We start from the raw sequence: 24,468 nt of genomic DNA, 5'->3' as shown, positions 1-24,468 counted from the left end.
AGCATGGTTTAAAGTCAGAATACATTCCATTCAGTTAGAACTGAATGGCTAGTTTGATTACCACCTGACCATTCATGCTCTCTGCCAGAGTTTAAATTTAGCAGATACTGCCAGCTACAATGGTCATGACTGACAGCATCAGCACACAACAAGAGTTTGAAGGGGTGGTTAACATGGGAATGGAACTGGACATGAGATAATTGAGTAGTTGCTTTTCAGGATTGGGTTTAAATACTTATTTAACAGTAAGTTTCACTCTGCACTGGTCCTGTTTTTTAAAGCCTGGAAATGCTGTTGGCACTTTGTACTGATAAGTGAAAATTTGTATCAACGTCTCTTAAACACCCACCTTATCCTGAGGACTTAGCTGAAAAAGTCAAGGAGTCCTAAAGTCAAGGATTCCTTAAATCAGTCAGAAAAAAAATATTGATCATCTGAGTTTAATCAAGCCTGAAACGCCACTGACCCTGTCAGTTAAATACTTGATAGTCCCGATTTGCTCAATTCTATAGCTGAGACTTAACAAATATCATGTTTCACATTCTTTAATTCGATCATTTTCAATGAGGACATTTTTGTTGGCAAAGTTCATGTTGTCTTTCTTTGTTCTGTAAGATGTCGTATCATCTTATTAAACCCCATACACCGGAGACTGCAATGACCAAAAGAGGCTTCCAACTCGCAAACAATGAAATAAATTACTCAATCTGTCAGTAAATTGAGTTTCAGTATTGCTACTAGGTTAGGGTGCGTTGATAAAATGTTTTAGGCACAGGAGGGGGAAATTTCTCAAGTCAAAACACTACTGAAATTCAATACAACAGTCACCATTGATAGTTTCCACCAATACTTCACCTTTGGCTACACTTCAAAGGGGTCTCTCCAGACAGACTAACTTTATCTCAAATTTGATAACTCTAAAATTAATGCTTTCAACATGAATGAAATTTTATTAGTACACTTCATTGAAATTCACAAGTTAAATCAATCTGACCCAGTTTTCCATATAAAGCATATCACTGAAGGTGCTTTGGCTCAGATGGTCAATAGTAACATGTTGCATTTCTGCTGCATGCACTTTTATTTGGTGCCGTAATGGGAACACATGACAAGCAGAAATATATTTTTAAAAATACACATATCAAGCCACAAATTATCACAATGCTATTTCAACCTTAAATGTTTATAACCTGAAAAGCAGCAGTGGCAAGTCTGCAACCCTGGCGAGATAGGGAAATATACATAAATCAAATCCTCTGTATCTCTTCACTTATTTCTTGCAACTTTGAGAGATTACAGAATAAGGGAAGAGTGTACTATGCTTCACAAATTGAACACAAGACAAAGAGGGTATGATTAAAAACAAAAGACAAATCCAGTAACAAAATCAGTGCATCAGTTTCTACTTATTCAACATACTGCACTCTCTGAAAACCAAAGATTATTGGAGTAAAACAAATTCAAATCCTGGACCATATCTATTTCAATAAAACTTATGAACTGCATTCTGGAAAATGGCAACAATTTTGATAAATTGAATGCTTATCATTTCAACAGAAAGAGTTAAATTTCAAGTTTATATTAACACATTTACATCAACCCCATTATGTTGTCAGAAAAGCACTCCACAAATTGGAATTCCAATGGAACTTTAGCCTGAACATTTTCACTTCAGACCTCATTGGAATATGAATGGAAAGAAAACAGTGGGATAATTAGTACGAGTGTTACAGTGTGGTCTGCTTTGGGTATGACTGGAAAATGTTTAAGCTCATTTGGATATCACCAAATGTAAAATCTGCCTTCAGCCAGTGCAATTTGGCATTTTAAAACATCTTTGCTTAAAAATGAAATTACATGTTTTAAAATACATTTAATAGTTGGGGGTGAGGGGGCTAATTTGGCACAACTGAATATAGCCAAAATTAGATTTAATCACAAAAAATAAACATTTTTAAGTTGCTGTCAATCCACCATAACTTATAAAACCATCTTGAATGACAGCCATTAATTCAGTATCGCAGTAATTAGTCAAACAAAGATTTTAAAATACTCCAAAAGAACTGCCTTCATTTTCACAGCGTCTTCAAAGGGGCCACAAACACTCCTGACATGAAGTTTTAAACCAATTTTGAAGGAATTTGTGTTTAAATTCCTGCAATCTCTTGTGCTGGTGAAGGCAAATTTCATCCAAAAAAGTACTAGAATGGAACCTTCATGCCAAAAGATTTATATGGCAATTCTGGGAAGCAAGCAAGCTGGAAACAATTTCATATGAAAGCTAAAATTAACATGACAAATAAACAATACAATGGACTTTAAATTCAGTGAACCAATTTGGATTTTTTGCCAACTTTCAAGTTCAAAAGAGTCTAGGGAGGCACATATCTGAACCACCTATCTTTGGGACAAAAATTATCAAATGGCTGAAATCATTGCCAAATGTATTTTCAACTGACTGGATATAAATCAAGACAATATTGAAGGAACTCATGTGAGCCAGACATTGCAGATATTGACATGGCAATAAACCACATATAGATGTCTGCCTCTAGAGATTTAAGTTCAATCCCTCTTGCATTTGAGGGTGTAGGGTCACAACAATAATAGTTTTTAAAAAACCCCTAAAAATTACCATTGAAAGAGCAAGAATGAAAATAGTCCGTAGTCTTGAAATACAACAAAGGCGGCGGCAGCGCTCTAAGATAGGGAGGATGGTTTGAACTCAGACATACAAAGTTCCTTGCAACTTCAGCAAGTTCTGTGAACTGGCATGCAAGCAGTATTACATATCTTGCTCTTGACTATCTTTTCAGAAGCAGCAAATCATCCAATACCAAGATTTCAAATCAAACACCTTACATAAATTTATTGCATTAGAATGTGTGAATCACAACTTTATTTCAGCTATGCTAAGTTCCAGATGATAACCAAAATCGTTAGAGATCTGTTATCTATAAACTTGCTAGATTTTCTCAAATATCAAGTCATAGCAAGTTCTTATAAAACTAAGTTGAATGCAGGCAGTAGTACATTTCTTGTGATTTGAGTAACTGAACCTTAAGTGGAACACTGGGCTGAGGGGGCAGTACAAAGATAGTGATGTAGAAACTAGGCAAGAAGCTAGACAGAAACCAGTCAAGAGACAGAAAACAAAACAGTTATTTCAAGACACCAATACTGCAACAAGGAATGAAGATGGACATATTTAAAAATATACATGTTAAACAATAAGGCAGATGATAATTGAAATGAAATTAACTACACCAAATAGAAAAGATTATTTGCACAAAAATCTAATGTCACAATTACTGCAAGATACATGCTTGATGCTGTTCTACACGGACATGTAAAATAGACAGTACAAAAACAGAACTGCTGGGGAAGGGATATCAAATTAACCAATTGCTCCATGACACATTAAAACAATTTACTAATTCAACTATTTTCTAAAGCATACTCTGACAAATTGAAAAACCAGAATTAAGTCCATATCCAGTCTAATCAACAGCAAGTGTTCTTGTGTGTTGTGCAATAAGTATCAAAAGCCTATACTGAACATGATCTTCGATAATTCAGCATAATTAAAGCAATTCAGATTCTGACTATTATGGAAAAAATGACATCTGTGCACTTAGACATGAAAAATAGGAAGTAGAATCAAATTCACCAATTTCTCTAGTTGCACTCACGCATCCAATAACAATGAGTAGACCATCATGGCTAATGATGCAAGAAAGTTAAAATGCAAAAATGAAAGAAATTTAGAGCAGGTGGTGTGAAGAATGAAAGGAAGCAAATAAATTACAGATAAAATATTGATTTTTTTTTCCACCTATGTTAAATTCAATCCTCCAATCTGATTGATGATTCAATATTCATCTTGCTAATACACACCACACTACCTGGCAGCATTTTCAAAGGGGAAACAAAGTAGGCAGAGCATGCTATTCTGCAAGTCAACACCTGTGACTTTATTACCTCACATAAAAGAAAAATGCAATTGGAGGAAGGGGAGGAAGGAGGGAGGAGAAAGTGGTAACCTCCGCCTTGCTGGATTAGTCAATATTTACCCAAACCAGGGAGTGTGGTAAAATTTCATGCAGCACAAATATACTTGTGTCACCAAGATTAAATCAAAAACAAATGAGCAATCTGCAATTTTGTCAACTGCTGTTCTAAGCTGCTATTTAGACATTCAAAAGCACAATTTTTGATGATACTCAAGTAACCACTAGAGTTCATTAAAGATATTTTACATTGGCACTGCCATCTAAATGCAAAGGAAGAGAGAAAAAAAACAGACCCCTCCACGTTGCCCATCCACATGTATTGAACGGATGTGATCTGCCAAATCTGGACTGGAGCTGAAACTGGTATGGCATTGGTCCCAGCAGCAGTTGTAAGTGATATTCTTTCCCGATGAAGTAGTACTTCCGTGACCATTTATCAGCGCAGGAGTAGAGCGTCCACTGGAGATAGTACTGTCCATATCCATTAAGGTGCTGCTGATACTTTGAAGAAAAAGCAGCATTTTTAATTGAATGCATGAACAACATCAATTTATAATACACAATGAAATATTATACGAATAAAGAAAGTTCACGGTCATCAAATACAGCATTTAGAAAATGTGTTCCATGACTAGTATAGAATATAAAATCCAAAAGAGGAAAACAATAAAAAAAGGAATCAAAGGCTGAGTATTATGTGCTAATTTGCACTCCATTGAGGGGATGTAGGAGTGCATAGCACAAATGGAGTAAAATGTTCTCTCATTTGAAGAAATCAAAGTATGAGGACAATGAAAATGTTTTTGTTTCCCTGCATACAAGGCTGAATTCTAGAGTGAGCAACAGAGATGACTTCAAGTTTTATGTTTTCCTCAGAGAAAGAAAGGCAGGGTAGGAGGGAGCAAGCATGGAGGTTTTGGACTATTCTGTAATATCAGTGTAAACTGATTGGGACAAAATTCCATTGTAAGGCCAATTTTAAGAATACACTATCTTCATCAGGAACCATCAAGATAAAGTTAATAATGCAATATTTAAGTCTGAGGTTATCAGTGCAATATTGTGTTGCAGGATTCAGCTTCACTTACCAGGTTTGAGATACTGTTTAAATTATTTGCTGAATTCTTTTACTGGCACTGCCTCTTGTAAAATTTGGCCTGAAGCCCAAATCTGCTTTCTTATAGGTATCAAATTAAATAAAGTTGAAAACTGTTTTAAAATTAATCTGTAATCATAAATATCTCATATTACATTTATGACAAGAATTACAACTCAACATTACTGGAAACAACGTTATTGGTCAGAGTCAAGAAATGGACACTGGCTCAACACCACCCAAGGTTCCAATGAAATATATTAGAACTGGTGAAAATTCTAAACAAAATCAGTTATTGCTTGAAAAACTAAGCCTGGCAGAATCTGTGGAGAGAAAGCTGCGTTAATGTTGCTGGTCCAGCAACCTTTGTTCAGAACATACAATACAGTTATGAAGAAATTCATTGGACTGAAAATGTCAACTCTGCTTTCTCTCCAGTAACGATGCCAGGCCTCCTAAATTCTCAGTGATTTCGGACTTTGTTTTTGATTTCCAACATCCACAGTCCTTTCATTTTTCTGCTGAAAATTAAAGCTTTTTGGAAAATAAACCTTTAGATTATTTCATTTAGTCATCTGTTGCCAACTAAAAGTCATTAATGTCTTTTAAAGCTTTTAAATGTTGATGCTATGCATAGCATTTTAATCGGGTCTGCATAGGAAAAACATCATATTAAAGTACAGTTTTAGAGGTTCTTCAAACCAGAATATTTTAAACCAAAGAAAGATTACAACCTGTCAGCACGAATCTTTACTATATGACGTTGATAAAACTTGGAGGGGAATGATACTTAACAGGCAACCTTTGCATTAATCTCTAGCCACAAACGAACTACTGGATGAGCCATCATTGGTCTAAAAACCAAATAATTGGAGGTCACCAGCTAACGCATCTACACAATTAACGATAATATGAATTATCCCACAGCCAAACGATATGCAGGTTAAGTGGATTGCCCATGTTAAATTGTCCATAGTGATCAGGGATATGGTTTGTGAGGTGGAGTGACCGTGGGAAATGCAGGGTGAGGGGATAGGGTAAGAGTGGGATGCTCGGTGCAGACTTGATGGGTCAAGTGGCCTGCTTCTGCACTGTCGGAATTCGACGATTCTATATATCCTTACAGCATGAAACAACTGGTGTAAACAGGATCCAATTGCTAAAAAGTTAGCTATATGCAATAAACCTTTTCTCATTTATCTTGAAAACTTAGCAATCATGTGACCAGGTTTTACCATTTGAATTCCCCTTTATCCAAAAATATGATACATGCTTTTGTTTTGCTACTTGAGTAAGACCAACAGTTTCCAAGGATTTTTTAAAAAAAAATTAAAACTTTGTTAGTTTACTTCACAACTCTAAAGGGAGTTGACACATTCCCTTTTGTGGAACTTCAATCATTGCTATTTCACAGCAAAAAGTTACCTTGCATCAAACAGTGAATGCATGTCAATCAACTGCAGCATCCGAATATCAGTGCACTTGCCAAGTGAAGATGATAATTAGCTAATGCAGTTACATGCTCAGAAACTCTGACATCCATCACAATCAGATGTGTTCAGTCCCCTGGATCTTGACACTAACCACAGCTGTGGTTATAGTTGCCAATAGTCACACTCACTTTTTTGGGGAATTTTCTATTTTGTATCAAAGATCCTTTGAACGGTGGCTTGGATGTTAAAGACTTCAAATGCCTCCTCAGCAAGTATTCTAGCTAAATTCAAGTCTAGACATTTTCAATCTGCTCCATGCACTGGTTCTTGGCATTGGTTCCAGCATGAATTGAAGGAACATACTTTGTCAAAAAACAGATTGCTTCCATGTTTTGTTTAGATACTCTTTTTGCAGTCAAAAAAGCACAAAAAGGGCTGTCACATATTACATCAATAATCAATAAATAGAACACATGGCCAGAACTTGTGGTCACTTTGAGAGGGGCCTGAACTAATCAATGACAGTCAGTAAGCATTTTATGAGAGGGTCACGGCCATATAATTTGATTGAATTATTTGAGGAAGTAGCTTGTGGACTTGATGCTGTGGTTATGCTTGACAAGTGTTTTTGTGACCTGTAGTTTATATCTGGTAGAGTACATAGGATCATTAGAAACAGCAGATCATTGCAGCCCATTAAACTTGTTCAACTATGATAGAATCTTAGCTGATCTGACTGCAGTCTCAACTCCACTTTCCTACCTACCCTCCATAACTCTCAATGTCCTTTGTTCGTCAAAAATCTAACTCAGACTGGAATATGTTCAATGACCAAGCCTCCATTGCTCTGTATTGAAGAGAATTACAAAGTCAAACAACACTGACAGAATAACTTCCTCTTTATCTATCCCTACTTTTAAAATATCCTTCATTAGTTCTAGGTTCTCCCCCAAGAGAAACTATCCTGAACATTCATTCTGACAAGTTTCTTCAGTTTCACCACTTTTCTGAATTCCAGTGACTACAGATCTAACCCACTCAACCTTTCCTCAGAAGGCAAATCTTTTCATTCTAAGAATCAGCTGAGTGAACAGTGACTGTTTCTAATAGTATTTCCCTCCTTGAGTAAGGAGGCCAATATTGTACACAGTACTCTAGGTGCGTCACACTTGTACAAGAGTCCCCAATTTTTATACTCCAGTCCTTTTGCAATATTGAACATTCATTTGCCTTTTTTCTTGTTGTACCTGCAAGCTGACATTATGATTTAATTTCTATAACACCCAAAACTCTTTGAAAGGCAACATTCTGCAATTTTCTTTTAAACAAAATTCTTTTTCCCTTACTCAAGGGAAAAAACAATTCTTTTTCCATTAGACTCCTGCTGCCATTTTATTCATGCAATCAATATTTTTTGGCAGACTGTTCATATACTCACAACTTGCTATCCTACGAATTCCCGTATTGTTAGCAAATTTGGCTAAAGCACAGTTCGTCCCTTCATCCAAATTATTAATGACAAAATCAAACAGTTGAAGTCCCAATGATCTCAGCAACACTAAACTGTTATATTTTTCTGGTACGTCAATCTATTTTCATGCTAATATCTCACCAGTAGTGCCATGTGTTCTTGCATTGTGCAGTAATCTTTTTTGTCACATTTTATCAAATGCCTCTCAGCTTTATAGCTCAGTACTGTCTCTCCAGGCTGAAGAAAATTTTAGTTGGCATGTATAAAGGTATGAGAGAGCCTGGATAGAGCAGAGAGCAAGACCTATTTCTATTCGGAGAGAGATTAGTAACTAGGGGCCACAGATTTGAACTAATTGAAGGAAGGATTTGATGGGAAATTAGGAAAAATAGTTTCACCCAAAAAATGAAACCTGTTTTCAAAACCACTACCTAAAAAAGGGCATAGCGGCAGAATATCTCACCTTATTTAAAAAATAATAGAAGCGTTTGAGATGCTCTAAATATCTATGGACCAAGAGTCGAAGGACGAAGAAAATGGATCGCTCTTTTTAAGATTATGGACAAGACGGGTTGATTATTACTGAAATCTTGCTAAAATCATGGGTGCATTTTTCAAGATTACAGAGCAACCATGGTTATGCAAATTTTGTATTAACCAAACAAGATCTCAAGGACCCAATGCCTGGGTAATCTGTGACGAAGTCAGAGGCTGGAGGGTGTAAAAATCTGCTCCGTCTATCTCTTGAAGTATGATACTCTACTTGAAACAAGATCCTCTGTTGCAATATAATAGCTACATATTAAATAAAAGCTTAAGAGAACTGACCGAGCGAGAGAAGCCAGATCTGGGGCCATAATGCGCCTGTAGGAAAGAAAGCTGAAGGAAAAATCTTGCATTACTGCACGAGAGAATTAATGTTCTGAATATTTCTCAGAAAAACAGTGCTGTCAGTTTCCTGGATTTGGACTGCATATCTGAACTGTATCCCTCTCAATCATCTTATGTAACCGTTCTTAAACTAAAAGAAATTCCCAAACTATTTCAGAGCGCATAGTCGGAGAAATAGACAAAACAGTAAGCGAGACACAGCAAGCTTTTAGATTATAGCAACATTTGATTCAATACATTGCACTAAATTTCGCAAGATTTCTCCTTTACTAGTATTTAAGCTCCATTTAATTGAATTTGGATATTACAGCAGACCAAGGAATTTTAAAGAGAAAAGAACAGGACCAGGAAGAATAGTAGCTGCAGAAAAGATGTTAAAACCAAGTTAAACAGTCATCCAACACAACACACAAAGTCTGAACTGACAGGCTAAGAATGAACCCAGTTTTAAAACACAGCAAGAGTGTCAAAAAATACAATTTTGGAAAGTGAATAGTGTCTATTTACTGCCACTACTGGAAATGAGTAACTTCAATTAAAGTGTATTCATAAGCCTCACTTGGATTTGTAAATAAATGAATCCTAATCAAGCATCAATTTTGCAAAGGAAGGTGGTACTTTCATTAGGATCAATATTTAGCAAAATATCTATTATAAAACGTTCCCAGTACAAAAATGTATTTATAAATCTCATCTTGTATACAAAGTTGGCAAAGAAAAGAAAATTTTAAAACTACCAGTGCGTCAGATTAGTTGTTTGCACCTATCCTTTCAACAGTTGAATCATAAAAGACCAAGTCCATGGTTTCTGACAACTTCTGACGAGTGGAAAGATATGGGAATTTTTCTCAACCTCTAACCAGGTGCACGCTAAGCAAAGACACATGTCCTTCAAAAGGTGGTCAAAAAGAAAAATCTTAGAATAAAAATCCTAAAGTTTCACATCTGTACACAGAGGTCTTAATAGAATTATTGCATTGTAAGTCAATTAGTCCAGCAAAAATTATTCTCTCAAACTGGAGATTGTTGCTTAGTATTTCACAGCTCAAGTCTGAGAGAGCATATTTTCCGATGTACATATACTCTCACACAAACTAAATTCACTTGCTTAGCACTTAGGTTATCAAATATTCACAAGCAGTTACTTGAGATGAAATAGTTGCAGAAAAAGTTCTAACATTCCAATAGCACAATCTAACACAGGCTTACATTTTAATTGTAATTATTATCATATATACTTGTGTAAAAGTCAACCCTTTAATTTTGGCAAAAAGAGCTTGTATTTTCCATATATCTCATGTAAAGGTTGACCCTACTACAGAACAACCTCAATTATCTGAATGAGACAGGTGGGAAGTATTTTGTTTGGATAACTGGCTGTTCGGATAATTGAACAGGGTTCCCATGGTGACACTGTTCCTGCTCCCGCCGGCAGCCTCGGCTGCCTATTCTTGCTGTGCTTTTATTTAAATTTAGTAAAGTTTTTTTTAACAGAACCTTGAGATCTTATTCAGATAAACCAAAATTCGAATTACTGATGCTCGGATAACTGACGTTATTCTATATATCGCATTATAAACTCTTACAAAGGAAGCTGCACGTTCCCATTGACACAAACAAAATCACATTCTTCTATTCATACTGGTATCTCTAATCATTGCTCTTTGTTCACTACATTGCGTCTCTACTCATTCATAACTCTACTTACCCACTTGGTTTACTGCAGTACATTTTGGTTCATACATTTATTCAGACTCGTACTAAGTCTATCGATACTTATTGCACATCGTTCACTGTACTTCCAAAAGCTAATATTGTAAAAAAGTTAATCATTTTAATTGTGCCATTATAGCAGAATAAAAGAGATGTATTGGCTACATATATCTTTAATTTATTAATATTGCTGAGCTTCATAACATATGAGAGTAAATGGGAGGGAAACGGAGGAATTTGGTGGGAAAGTTCAAGAAGCTTACACATTCAGAACTTAAAATGAAACATTTATTAAGTGTGCCATTATAACAGGTCAGAATGATGTTGAACAGTGTGATTTTGCAGAATTTCAATGAATGGTTAACATGTTAAATTTGTGTACCGGAGCGTATAACTAAAAATTCCTAATAGCAATTCATTCTGGTGCCTCTTGTTTTTATCCAGTAATTACCTTCACCATAATTCATTGTTTTTCTTCTTGACCTGGGATTAGCTGTGTGATCAACTCGTCTTCTGTTAATAATATTATTTTGAACTGCATGAATTTCAGCCCCTCAAAATTAGCACCCGCATATTAGTCGACCCTATAAATTGAACCTTAAAAAAATAAATCTAACAATTCAACTTTTTACACTATTATAGATGGTGCTAATTTTTGTAAGGACGAGTACGATTTCAAGTGGAGACACTGAATATATTACACTGAGCCAAACAAGACAAAAAGACAAAATTCCTAAACTGACAAACCTGTGGTTTGATCACTCCAATGACAGATAAGTTATCAATTCTGCTTATACGAAAAGTAAATCTGTGCTGCCAATTTATTGTATGTGAAAAATTCAGTATGATTAATTTGTTATTTTGCTGTATTGATAGGTTAAGTGTTCTAATGCTCAGTTGCTTTAAAAATGTGTGCATGAAACAGATTTAACTTCCAATTTTGAGGAAGACATGACTTTATTTCCTTTTAGTGTTGGAACTGGAGACATTTAGTGGATTATTAGTTTTTTTTCCCCTGCCCAGTGGCCATTTATAGCACACCTAGATAGAGAATAAACTTCCTGCTACTTGCCTTGATCCCAAATTCCAATGATTACACCCTAACCAACCAATAAAAATAGTTCCCGTGGCAATTATTCCATAGTTCAAAACAAACTAGCAACGCATTTAGATGTTTCTAGTGTAATCTTATACACAAGCAGTGTTAAGTGCATTCTGTGCACTATGTTCTCAGTTGAACAGTAAAACAAAATTTTATATAATAGTTTCAAACCATCCAAAAACAGTATGTCGAGAAACAAGCTGTGGTCTTTTACAAAACACAATACTAAATCAAATCATTTTGGAAACCAAAACTCTCCAAGTCAATTCTCTCCTTTATACAGTGTCACATATTTGACAGGATAGAAATTACACTTGTTAAGTGCTCCCACTTGGCAAAAGATCACAGCAACTGTAGGGATTCTATGACTCTATTAAGAAAAACTCAAATGTCACACTTAGAAAGACTGAAGTGCAATTTTTTTTGAAACAGAGGCCTACAAATCTTTGGAATTTTCAACCGGAGCTTTGCAGAGGCCCAGTCATCAAGCACGTTCGCAACAAATTTTTGGACTCAGAATAAAGGAATATCTGCCAACATTAATGCAATGAAAGCCCAAGGCTCTTCCCAGGAAGATTAGAAACCAAGACCCTGAGCCATTTAAAGGAAACTCCTAAAAGGAGACATTTGGACTAGTGAATAAAGGTAAACCTATAGCTTAAAGCCTGAACAATTGAAGACACAGCCACCACTGATGTAGAAATGAGAAACTGGAATTCATAAGAGGCCATGTCAAGATACCTTGGAGTACTGCTGAGTGGAGAAGATTAGAGATAGGGAGAGGCAAGATGATAAACTGCAGATATTTCTTGACTGGGAGCTAACATAGATCAGCACAAACAGAAATACCAGGGAACTAGGACTTGTTCAAGATGGAACAAACGTAACAAGGAAATTACATTATAGATATATTAAGTACTTAACCTTCTTGGCTAATTTGTGATATAGTACAATGCTTGTACAAATGCTAGTATCAGACCTTACATTTGACCCACGATTGGGACATGAGCAGAGTGCTGCACCTTGTTATTTGGCAGGCAAGATATTTAGATAGACCTTCAATTACTATTTTTGTGTTCTTTTCTTTTGAGTTACCCTGGTTAACTAATAATTTTAACCCAGAAATTATTTTGGTTTATGCTTTTACACTGGCCCATTTCCAAGATTGTCTGTTTTGGCATAAGGTACATGATCCTGAACTTACTTAATGCACGCAACCACCTAATCTCTCATTTGTCTTGTTTAAATTCTCTACTAGACAGCTGTCAAGCACTCTGCTTAACTGTCCAGTTCTACAGATATAGCTCCTAACCACAAACTTCTCATATAAAACATGATAATTTATAGTCAATAATAGATATAAAATGAAAATTCTGAGTTGAGGCAAAAACCAGACTGGGTCAATTGTTTGGATAGTCTTTATCATTACCTTATAGTATTGTGCAAACATTGAATTCTCATACTTAACAATTTTAGTGTAAATTCTACCTGACCATTTCTGTTGGGCGATGACAAAAATTTTTTACCCTCTGATTAGCAAGAAACAAATGCTGCTGGGTTCCTTGAGGACCATTTTTGATGCAAATGGAACAAAGCTGCAAGGCTTGACAAGAGCTGACAGAAAAACTAAATCTTACCAATTGTTATGAGCTGCCTTAGCAAATTGAGCATATGGCTTGCAGCATTTCCCCCCCCCACCCCCACAAGCATATGATTGCCATGAATTGACAGAGCGAGAATGCCTGCTTGGAGTTTGAGCAGTCAAAGAGCAAGTTCTGGATGCCTATCATTATTTTGTAACAAAGAAATATATCTATTCAACAGGATTGAACAATCAAGTGCATATGAGCAACTTAATCTCTTAAGAAATGTCAAATATCTACAAATGTAGAAATTCAAGAAAATCTTCGTACAGGACAGCACAGCCATTACTTAGTGAAAATGTTAGCCAAGTGAATGCGAAACCAATTAATTTTAAATTTAAATCTGATCCCAGTAAATTTATGGTTCAGTAGTTTCTATTAAAGCTATGAAGAACTTTTATAACACTGACTCAATTATTCAAACTTTTGGTACCTGTGTCATGTTTTCTAGCAAATATACGGGCACCAACTAATAAAAGCAAAAAAGGAGAACAAATCTAATTTGATTCTCCCCATTCATACTTGAATCAGTAAGCAAAATAGTTAATCATCACAAACCAAGAGCTAAATTTGATCAATGATGTAAACCAAAGAGAATTTTATCATGCCACTTGAAATCATGCGGATTCAGTCCTCGATCCAAAGAGATAGAATCTGCAGGTGAAATGATTTCACTGGAAGAACTGCATATTCACACTAAATATTTAATTTGACCAAAAGGTTCTGTTTTAATGGAAGTAAGTGAAGTTCTTGAGAAAAAAAAATTGCAAATTCACTCAGTGCAGAACCGGAGTAAGATCCAATGGAATGAAACTTAAAAGCCACCAGATTTTATTTTGTAACTGAAAATTTAAAAAGGTAAATAAAATTAGCTCAAAGTCAAATTATAAAAGTTTGCTTTAATAAAAGGGTTAGCATACAAACAAGATGAAAACGTCAATTTTCTAGCTAATTAAACTTCTTCGTCAGAAATATATGGTTTATCCAATGACCATGATAATCGCTCTCAAAAAAAGGTTAAATGCAGAACTTTCTATGCTTATTTTTCAAAGCTTGTTCTCTATTCACATGATATCACTGACAACCACACAGTAGGAAGTAGCTTCCAAACACAGTTATGCACAGAACTGCTCTGCTCCCCCAGAAGCTTTGATATATAGTACCAGTATACTACAAACTTGACACTGAAATATGAAATTACAGTAACTTTAAAAACGTTCTGGGATTTACATATGAAGGAACTGCAACTGATCATTCTAAAAGATGCAAGATTTAAGCCAAATTGGTTTAATATCTCATTCCATGACACTGCAATCCGTTGCTGTAATTCTGTGCCTTGTGATTCTGCTCCACAACCACCTGATGAAGCAGCACTTAAAGCTAGATTAGATTAACTACAGTATGGAAACATGCCTTTCGGCCCAACAAGTCCACACCGACCCTCCAAAGAGTGACCCACCCAGACCCATTCTCCATATTTACCCCTGACTAATGCACCTCACACTATGCGTATGGCCAATTCACCTAACCTGCACATTTTTGGATTACTATAACCCGGTGCTGTATGGTTTTTAACTTAACCAATGTAGAAATACTGCTTTTAAAAAAAACTTGCTTGAAGAATGCCAATAGTTTGCTCTCAGTATTTTGCTTTATGGCTTAATTGACTTTAAATTATTCTAACTTATGCTTGAGTTCAAACTGTGTACCCCACATAGGGCTCTACACTGACTTACTACAGTTACAGATGGTCCCAGATAGAATGTTTTGTGCATCTTTGCAAAAAATTTGAGATTAGTCAGACATGGCCTACTATTCAACAATCAAAATCATGGTTATACAAACTGTCAGAATACACAAACGGACTTTGAAAATCTACTTGTTTTCATAGTCAATATGCTGAAATGTACGTGACTGATATTTTACTGAGTTAACACCTCAAAGTGCTTTCACGGTGATGGCATTAATACAATCACAGCATCACAATGCTCAATGCAAACAAGCAAAAGAACTTCCATACAGCATTTAGTTGAACACTCAAAATTCCCAAACGCCTCATATTCAAGATATTTCTTGAATAGTACTTTCGTCAAAAAATGTAGGAGTTAGTTTTGCACAGCAAGGCCCCAAAAACAACACAGCTGTGAATAAACCGCTTTCAGTGTTGCCTGAGAAAGCCAAGCTCTGCCAGGATATTGGCAGAATGCCTTGCATTTCATGAAGTGCCGAGGGGTCTTTTGCTTGCTCAACTATGTCAGGAAATGGGATTTCATCTAAATGACAGAACTTTGAAAATGCATCATTCTCTAAGTACTATATGCTGACGCTGGATCAGGGTGTACATCTTTGCAAGTGTGCTGCTGAGAAAAATCGACAGATAAAACTTATAAATGCAACATTTGAAACGCATAAATCAGAAGTGCAAATATGAGCTAAAATTTGCTGTCAAATCATGAACAATCGATGGTGGTTTTAATATAGCCTTTGTACAGCCAATGTCTTACTACCTCTCAGGCAGCTTGGGCTTTTGTAAACTTATAATCGATTAACTTCTCATACTTTGCTACCAGTTACATTAAGGGGATGATGGATAGGTTATCAGCACTAAATAATTGATATCAGGAGTAGGGCTAGGCTGATAAAAACTACTCTAACCTTCATTTAAAACAAACTCTGCTGAAAGATGCCACAGAGAACAAAGACAGAAAACACCTGGGAAGCCTCAGAATCTGTTTTCTGCAATGTCAATGTTCTGAATTGAGGTTACTATTCACACAACCAAATTGGTTCTATTTCCTGACCAGCTGTCTTTTTTTCTTGAATGGTATCCAGCCAAGGAAATCCCAAAATGGAACGTTTGAAAAAGACATGCTCTGACAGGGCTTTTCACAACCTTGACAACAGATTTTTGCTACTCATTCGATGAATGATTTTGTCCTACGATTTAAGTACTTGTGGCGGGAACACATCTTTTCAACTACTTCACATTTCACATCAGTATTTCCAACAAGACAGTTGACAGAAAAGTTGCATTTTAACTCTGGAAAACATTATCAGCTGAAAAGATACAGACTGACCATTTTAACACCAGTAACCATGCATCTCATTAGAATTAAAGTCTTAAAATCAGGATTTTATGACTGCTACAACATAGTCAAAGGAATTGGGCTAATAAAACATGTCATTTACTTTGCAAAAACCAACTTTAGAATGAAAGGCAGAGAGCATGAATGCAACTTACAAGACCATGACATTGCAGGCTTTAAGCTTTATTATTGTTCTCACGTCTTGAAGAATAACAATAGTAGTGCTCAATTCAGTTGTGCACCATTAGGTGCTCTTGCAGACATGCAATGTAAAACAAATCATTATGCAGTCTGAAGCAAGCATACAATTCAAAGGTTCTTGTAGAAACAACAAACATGGTCTAGTGGGCAGACAACTTATCTCATGGGTCTTGCACATTACAAAACACTAAAGGTTTCAGCCCATTTCCCTGTATAATTATGTAAAAAGAAACTAAAACAAAAAAACCAAACCCAAACAAGCACCAACATTTTAAAGTGACCATATTGTTGTGTTGTCTGTAGATACGCAGAGCAGATCAAAGAATGCTCTGATGTCAGTTTAAGGATCACATAAGGCCACAACATTGATAGTGTCACAAAAAACAGAAAGGTAATATTTAATACTATATTTTTCCAGTAACATTTTGAACAGTAATAGTGTTTTTGCTGGTGGAACACCAGCTCTGCAAAATGAATGCAAAATTCACTCACCTGATGAGCAATTCTGGGCATAATAAGACCAGTCATATTTATATGGAACATTTAATATAACAGATTAAAAAAAATGATGCCAAGCCAAAAACATGATCAAATCAGACAACCAAAAAAGTTTGCCAAACAGTAAGTGTTTTAAAAGAAGAGACATTGAGGCAATAAGGTGCAGGGAAGGAATTATGCAGCTTTGTCATAGCCAGATAACAATTGGAGTCCAAAACTGGAGGGCACAGGTTTAAGGTGAGAGATTTTAAAAAGGGACCTAAAAGGCAACTTTTTCATGCAGAGAGAGTGATGAATGAATGGAATGAGCTGCCAGATGAAGTGGAGGAGGCTGATACAATTACAACATTTAAAAGGCATCTGGATGGGCATATGAATAGGAAGGGTTTAGAGGGATATGTGCCATATGCTGGTAAATGAGACGAGATTAATTTAGGATATCTGGTCGGCATGGATGAGTTGGACAGAAAGGTCTGTTTCTGTGCGGAATATCTAGATGACTGAGGAGCTCAAGAGGCCAGAATTTTAAGTTTAGATAACAGACTCTGGGACTGCTGGTCATTTTGGGGAGCAGGGGGTGCTTTGGGCACATAGACCTTCAAAATGGTTATGGGAATTTAAAAAATAATCAAAAGAAACAGAGCATGAAGGTACTGAAAAGGGCAGCTGAGAGGTTGCTAATACAATTGATGTCCAAACTGAAAATATAAAGTAAATGAAAGATGGACTGAAGAAACTAGAAGTCAACATAAAAGGCAAACAACCACCTTCTGTAAGCATATAAATAATATGACAGATGAAATTCACCCCTGAAAAGGGTAAAGTGATAAGAGAACAAACAAAGACAAACAAACTAAAAGGATACAATCGCAGACAAATCTCGAGGTATATAGATACAAATTGAAGATGACAGGCAGGTTAAAAATAGGTATATGGAAAGCTGGAGCATTATAAACTTAGACTTTGAATAGAAAAGTAATGAAATTATGGTGAAACTCACTTCCAAATATGCTGTATGCAGAATTGGACATTGTACTCCAGTTCAGGTCAGATCTCATATTTGCAAGTGAAGGCATCACACAATGAAAAAAAGTTAAGAATAGTTCAAGAATAAAGGGGCTTCTGTTACATGGATAGATGCAGAAGTTGGGATTGCCTTGTTTGGAGGGTGTTAAGAGATTTGATAGGGCCAGAATGAGGAGACAAGACAAAGTGGATAGAGAAACTGCCCCATTGACAGAAGGGCCCTGAAACTCAAGGTGCCAATTTCTGATGAATGGCAGAAGAATCAAAAGCAAAATGAGGAAACACTGTATAGTTAAATAATTAGGATCTGGAATGTCCACGTTAGGATGGTAGAAACAATTTTAATCGTTACTTTAAAAGAGAAAAGCTTATTTAACAATATAAAACAGGTACCAACACAATTCAATCCCTCAACATTAAGAGTTACTGTGCACTAGAAAGTATGTTTGACAATGTCATATAAACACAGCAGGACAGAGGCTGGGAATTCTGTGGCAAACAATTCACTTCCTAACTCTTGAAGACTGCCCAACACATCTGAGGTACAAATAAGGAACACAACAGAATAGCCTGGATGAGTGCAACTCCAACAACACACAAGAAACAATTCAGAAGAAAAGCAGTTCACTTGATCAGCACCTTATTCACCATCTTAAACATTCATTCCCTTCTCCTCCTTCAGTGGCAAGTGTGTATTATTGCAAAGACGCACTGTAATTCACTAAGGATCTTTCAACAACACTAAAGGAATAGTGTTCTAGAATAACAAGGAGACCAAGTCCCCCTCAAAATCACACACCAGTCTGACTTGGAACTATACTGCTGCTCTTTCACGGTGTCAAGATCTTGGATCTCCCTCCCTCAAACCACTGTGGATGTAGCCACATCACAAAGCACACTGTTGGCTCCTGAAGGCAGCTTTACGTTACTTTTTCAAGTGCAATTAGGCATGAGTAACAAATGCAGACCTAGACAACAACAAAACATCTCTTGAACAAAGGAAAAAAAAATAGGGTTTATAGGGAAAATGGAGTACAACGAATAGAACTGCATCTGCATTATAGCATGGACATTACAAAACAAAGATTGTTTGACCTGCTAACTTGTTTTGATAGCAATATGCTGCTTGGCCAGAATCCAACATAGACCAAAGCATTGAAAAAAATATGATCTGGTGCAAACAAGGACAACTTCTGGATAACTTCACATTTACATATTGTAGAACATGGGGGAACGAACAAGGAATGTCTTAAAATATTCCAGAAATAGCTAAAGCAAGAACGAATATTTTAGCTAGTGAATGAAGGCAATATTAAGCAACATTGTGAAATAAGTAATTTTGGGAGATTGGAAGTTCACTTTAGAATTAAATATGACAACTGTACAAATGACAAAACTGGCAGATACAAACAGAATCAATACTGGAGAGCCAGATTAATTAGACAATTAACAGTGGCAAAACAATGAATTATGAAAGGGAAACAATAGACAGTAAAAGTGAAAAATTGAAGGACTAAAGAAAATCCAGGAAAACAAAACATGCTATGTGGAGAATAACTTCAAGCACATCTTTAGACGGAAGTAGCAACATTTGCAATGAACCAACAAAACTGAACTGATGGCAAGAAAGGAACAAAATTGGATATTTATCATTTATGCCAATATGTTGAAGGCTGATTAATTTGCTGTGGGTTGAAATTATCTTCAGCGCAGTTAGGTAGGAGGCACTTCTTTCCACTTGCACCTTTCATTCTTGCTAACTGAGCTTTCATATTACTTGAGTTACTTTGTTAATTCTCAAAGCCTGGTTTGTAAGTGGATCATAGAACAGCTGAAAAATTTCTAACCTCAATCATGGACAAAAGTTGAAGACAAAAAATTATGAGCATCAGTCCTTCCTTGCAATTAATGTTCATACTTATACATTTTCTGCATGCTAGGCCTGTTACACTGCAACACGAGTCAGCTCATCTTCATTGTGGAAACAGAAAAATTTGCATTCATAATTGCTTTCAAATGTAGAAACATGCCACAACAACTGTGGCCAAATATGGTGCACTGAAACCTTAATCAATCCAATGATTCCATACAAAATGCACTTGGCTCACATTGGCATCTTTCTTGTTTCGAGATTTTTCTGATTAAGGATGAGATAGATATTCTCTAGTGGGCACAAATTCCATGCATCCAGATTTCAGCAACATGATTGTTTTCTAGGTTATTCTATTGCACCTTAAGTTTCTGTTTAAAAAGTTCCTCTCGTCACTGCAATTGACCCTACTCCTCCAACTAGCTCTGCCCACATCCCACAATAAATACGCTAACCACACCATAAGATAAATGGCAAATACGCAAGGATTCACATTCTTATTGCAGACTTCAGCATAATATTGACATTAACAAGTATCAGCATGAATTAACATCTACCCTTACAATGCAAGTACTGCAAACCTTAACTGGCAGAGAGTTCAGAAGTCATGACCCCAATGTACATCATAAACAGAAACTTAAAATACTTTATAAATGTCACAATTTTTTCACGAATTTCCAACTCTCGCCTTAGAATGGTTTGTCCACATTGCACGACAATTGCAGAGAATGACCTATCTACATGTGTCCTGCTAAGGTATCATTTCAGGTTTGACACACCAAAAATCTTGGAATATTAACAGGAAGAGAAGAACGATAAACATTTCCACATAGAGCGAATCACCTCAACATGCCATGGATCACAGGCTGTCCTGGAAGTTTTGAGGATAATTAGACGAATGTATTTTCTTTGTTCAAATATTTTTGGTAGCAATGTCAGATGCGGTGTTAATTGTGATCTCCTCACTAAAGTCTGGCTTTAGATCAAATGTCAGTGGCCAGGCTGCTAAGTAAGATTAAACACAAGTAAATGACAGGTGATAACTGACCAAAATGAAGTTTGAGGTGATGAACAACGGACTGAACCAAATTTAGATACCTTTCAAGTTTTGATGTCAAAACAACCTGACAAATGGTCACTACCATCTTGCTTAGGAAAACATTGCATGCATGTTTTGTCAGTTCCTCGCAGGTGAATATCATGCAGCTAACAAGAGGAAATGGTGCTGGTTATCACCACAACTTCCTCCAAAGAAAAACAGACCAAAGGAAGAATACTCAGACCTACACTTGGCAATTATTTTCAAAACAAGATGCAATAGGTGCTGAAGGTAGATGTTCGAAACTTGGAATACTGGAGTATTAATACTTCTAAATCTTGGGTAAATTCTAAACTGCCCAAAAGAAACAACGCATCCATATTCTTGCACACAATCTCCAAAATAAAAACTACTTGTGGAAGAAATTCTAACTGCTTGCAGCATTATGCAGCCACATGAACCATTTCTCCATTTTTGACAGTCAGAAAATTATGGCTGTTGGATCCTATTAAATTTCCAAACTAAAACTTTAGACTCAAGTTAGGATTAAGGGTGAAGTCACTATTTCCAATCCCACGACCCACTCCACTCCACTCTCCAAAAGCCAGGTCCAGGATTCAAGCACAACAAGTCGGAATAAACTCAAATTCAGTTTCAAGATTTACACATGTAGGTTTTCAGAAAATCATTCACCCACACAAAAAAGATGGTGGATTCTTCCCAGTTCTTTCATCCTATAGTCTACACTGTTTAAAAATCAGTTACACAAAAAAGTATGCATAAAAAACCATAGATTAGCATTCACTCTTAATTTGTTTTGATGGAAAATCTATAATTTATCACATACAAACATGCCAACCTTCATTTATATTATATCAGAACAAGACAACAGTTCCCATTCCTTCTCCAAGTCAAAGCTGAATTAATCTCTGAGCTTAAATCAAGGTGATACAAGTTGTGAAAGCTATATTTGATGAGGAAGAAATACATGAATCGCTTTATGTCCCCATTCATTTACACACATATTTTATGCTTCTTTGAAATACAGCAAACCTTAAGCAACAATGTTGCTATCATGTTTAAGTCGTTTGAACTGCATTCAGATCAGCATTCTTTGTAACAATTCCCAAAAGAACACATTTATGAAATGAAACAAGTATTTTATGCAACCATATTACTAATACAACTTGGCTTAGGTGTCACTGTTGTTTTGGCACATTTACAAAATAAAAGTTTGCAGTTATGCAGTGTTTTTCATGATCATGTATCTCAGAGCATTTTAAAGCCAATAAAATAATTTAAAAGTTGTCACTGTTGTATTATAGGAAATATGGGAATCAATTTGCACTAGCGAACTCGAGTAAACTGCAACACAATAATAACGAGATATTAGCCTGTTTCAGTGTGTGATGTTGACTGCGGAATACTGACCAGGTGATCAGGGATAACAGCCAGAATATTAAGGATATTTTTCCTAGTCTAAAATATTTCAAGCTATAAATGTAAAACCATTCATAACTTTAAACTAAAGTTTTGTCAGTCATGTGGTTGTTCAATTTCTATGCCATTGGTTCACAACTATTGAGGGAGAGTGGCAGTCAGTGCTAAATTAGATGCTGCATGAGGTGGTGGGTTCATACAGTGGAAGAGTATTATGATTACTTCAAATGTGACCACAATTTGAACCATTTTCACAGTTGGTAACACTAAAAGTCACTGTGGTAGACAACCAATTCTCATATGAGAAGAAAACTGTCAACATGCCTATATGAATACTTTTGTAAGGGACAAAAGCACGAGCGGGGGAACAACCTGTATAAATTTCAACATAATTACATGAATACAGCTTTCAAATAAATTGAGTTTTTGTGATTATCACAATGGGGAGGCAATTAGATCATGCTTTTCAATTTCATAGGACTTGATACTAGTAAATCATTTTTGTCCACTACATTCAAATAACCCAACAGTTTTGGTGAAAATTTTTAATCAGACTATACTGTCAATTGAACTATACTGGCTGCAATAAAATATCATTCAGTATTCAGAAATAGATTATCATAAAAACATGGTAACACTTAAAGTAATTCCTTTATAAATATATAAAACCAATTCTCCATATTAAATTTGCTCCAGCATAAAAAGTTAAGTATTTGTTTAAATTTTGGGGACTTTCCAGGATGAATGGAACAGAAGAATTATTCAAAAGACAAGTGTCAAAATCACAAGATAGACATTGATGGCCATTGACTCACCAAATCTGGAAAAAACATGGGGTTTTGAATCATCAATTAAACAAATTATTTTACATCCACCACTCTGTTCAAAATCAATTCGGTATGTTCACAACTGAATTAAACCTGGTCAGAGCAGGCCTAACATTTGTGTCTCACTATTTCAAATGTGAGGGATCTGATTTTCTATTACAGTATACTTCACATTATTGTAATAATTTTGCTTACTTTTATAACTGAATAGACCATGAATACTGTCTTTTCCCACCTGAGTGCTCAAGGTGTGGTCGACCTGAAACACTGCATATTATTTCATATTTACAAAGTTCAGTGGATGGATTTACAAATTCTCTCTTGTAATGTTTGAGATGTAAGGAAAGGAAACCCCAAGCCAGCAATTCTTCAAAAGCTAAACTGTGTCCTGGTCTATTTGCAAGACAATCATCTGGTTGCATGCTGGCCTTCGCAGTCACCTGTATGCCCATCAAAACCTTTAATTGAAGAACATGATCACCCCCATCTCAAAAGAGAGACAAGAAACTAGGAAATACTGGAGAGTCATGGCTGCACATAGCTGTCCAATCCCAAAGTACAATTGTTTTCTTTCACATACATCTGCTTGGAAACCATGTATTTATGCTAAACAAAATTAACACCAAGCAGCATTTGGTCACATCAACATGACTAATAGTAGTCCAACAGCATTACCTCACCTCTAGCTAATCAAAGTACAGTAACAAGTACCAGCCACAAAGCTCTGATACACAAAGGGAAGAGCAATACACACAATATTCTTGAACACATTACTAAACTGCAGTTATACACACAAGACTATGGGGTAAACACTGCTGCAATTCTTCAATTCTAAAGCTTGCTCTAACTTAAAATCATGTATGTAATTCGATTTCAAGAATATTCTTGATGATTAAACAGAACTGTTGCAAAATATCCAACTAGAGCAAGATTTTTTTTCCCAAAGTTCATGTCACATTCAAATTAAACAAAAGATATAACAACTGCAAATGTAAAATTCCCTCATGAACAGCATTTTACCTGTTTATGCAGTTGCTGACATTTAGCGGCATTAGCATACAAGATCAATCAACGTGAGTAACACGAAAATAAACCAAATAGGATTTATTTCAAAACAAA

At 35.9% G+C, this 24,468-nt stretch overlaps 1 protein-coding gene across 5 annotated transcripts in view; it reads right to left on the bottom strand.

The window, feature by feature from the left end:
• Positions 1–24,468, bottom strand: part of aebp2 (AE binding protein 2) — a 77,502-nt gene that overhangs the window by 50,614 nt on the left and 2,420 nt on the right. For all 5 annotated transcript variants that reach the window (XR_009645939.1, XR_009645940.1, XM_060843230.1 and 2 more), the window contains exon 2: positions 4,307–4,514. Coding sequence is in view for 3 of the 5 variants with exons in the window: in XM_060843230.1 (XP_060699213.1) it covers positions 4,307–4,514 (208 nt within the window). In the remaining 2 variants the exon portion in view is untranslated. The remainder of the gene's footprint in view (positions 1–4,306; positions 4,515–24,468) is intronic.

This window comes from Hemiscyllium ocellatum, chromosome 23 (genome assembly GCF_020745735.1).
Source record: "Hemiscyllium ocellatum isolate sHemOce1 chromosome 23, sHemOce1.pat.X.cur, whole genome shotgun sequence".
Classification (NCBI taxonomy): Eukaryota; Metazoa; Chordata; class Chondrichthyes; order Orectolobiformes; family Hemiscylliidae; genus Hemiscyllium; species Hemiscyllium ocellatum.
Note: the sequence above shows the minus strand (reverse complement) of the source record. Positions and strands in the feature narration are given on the sequence as shown.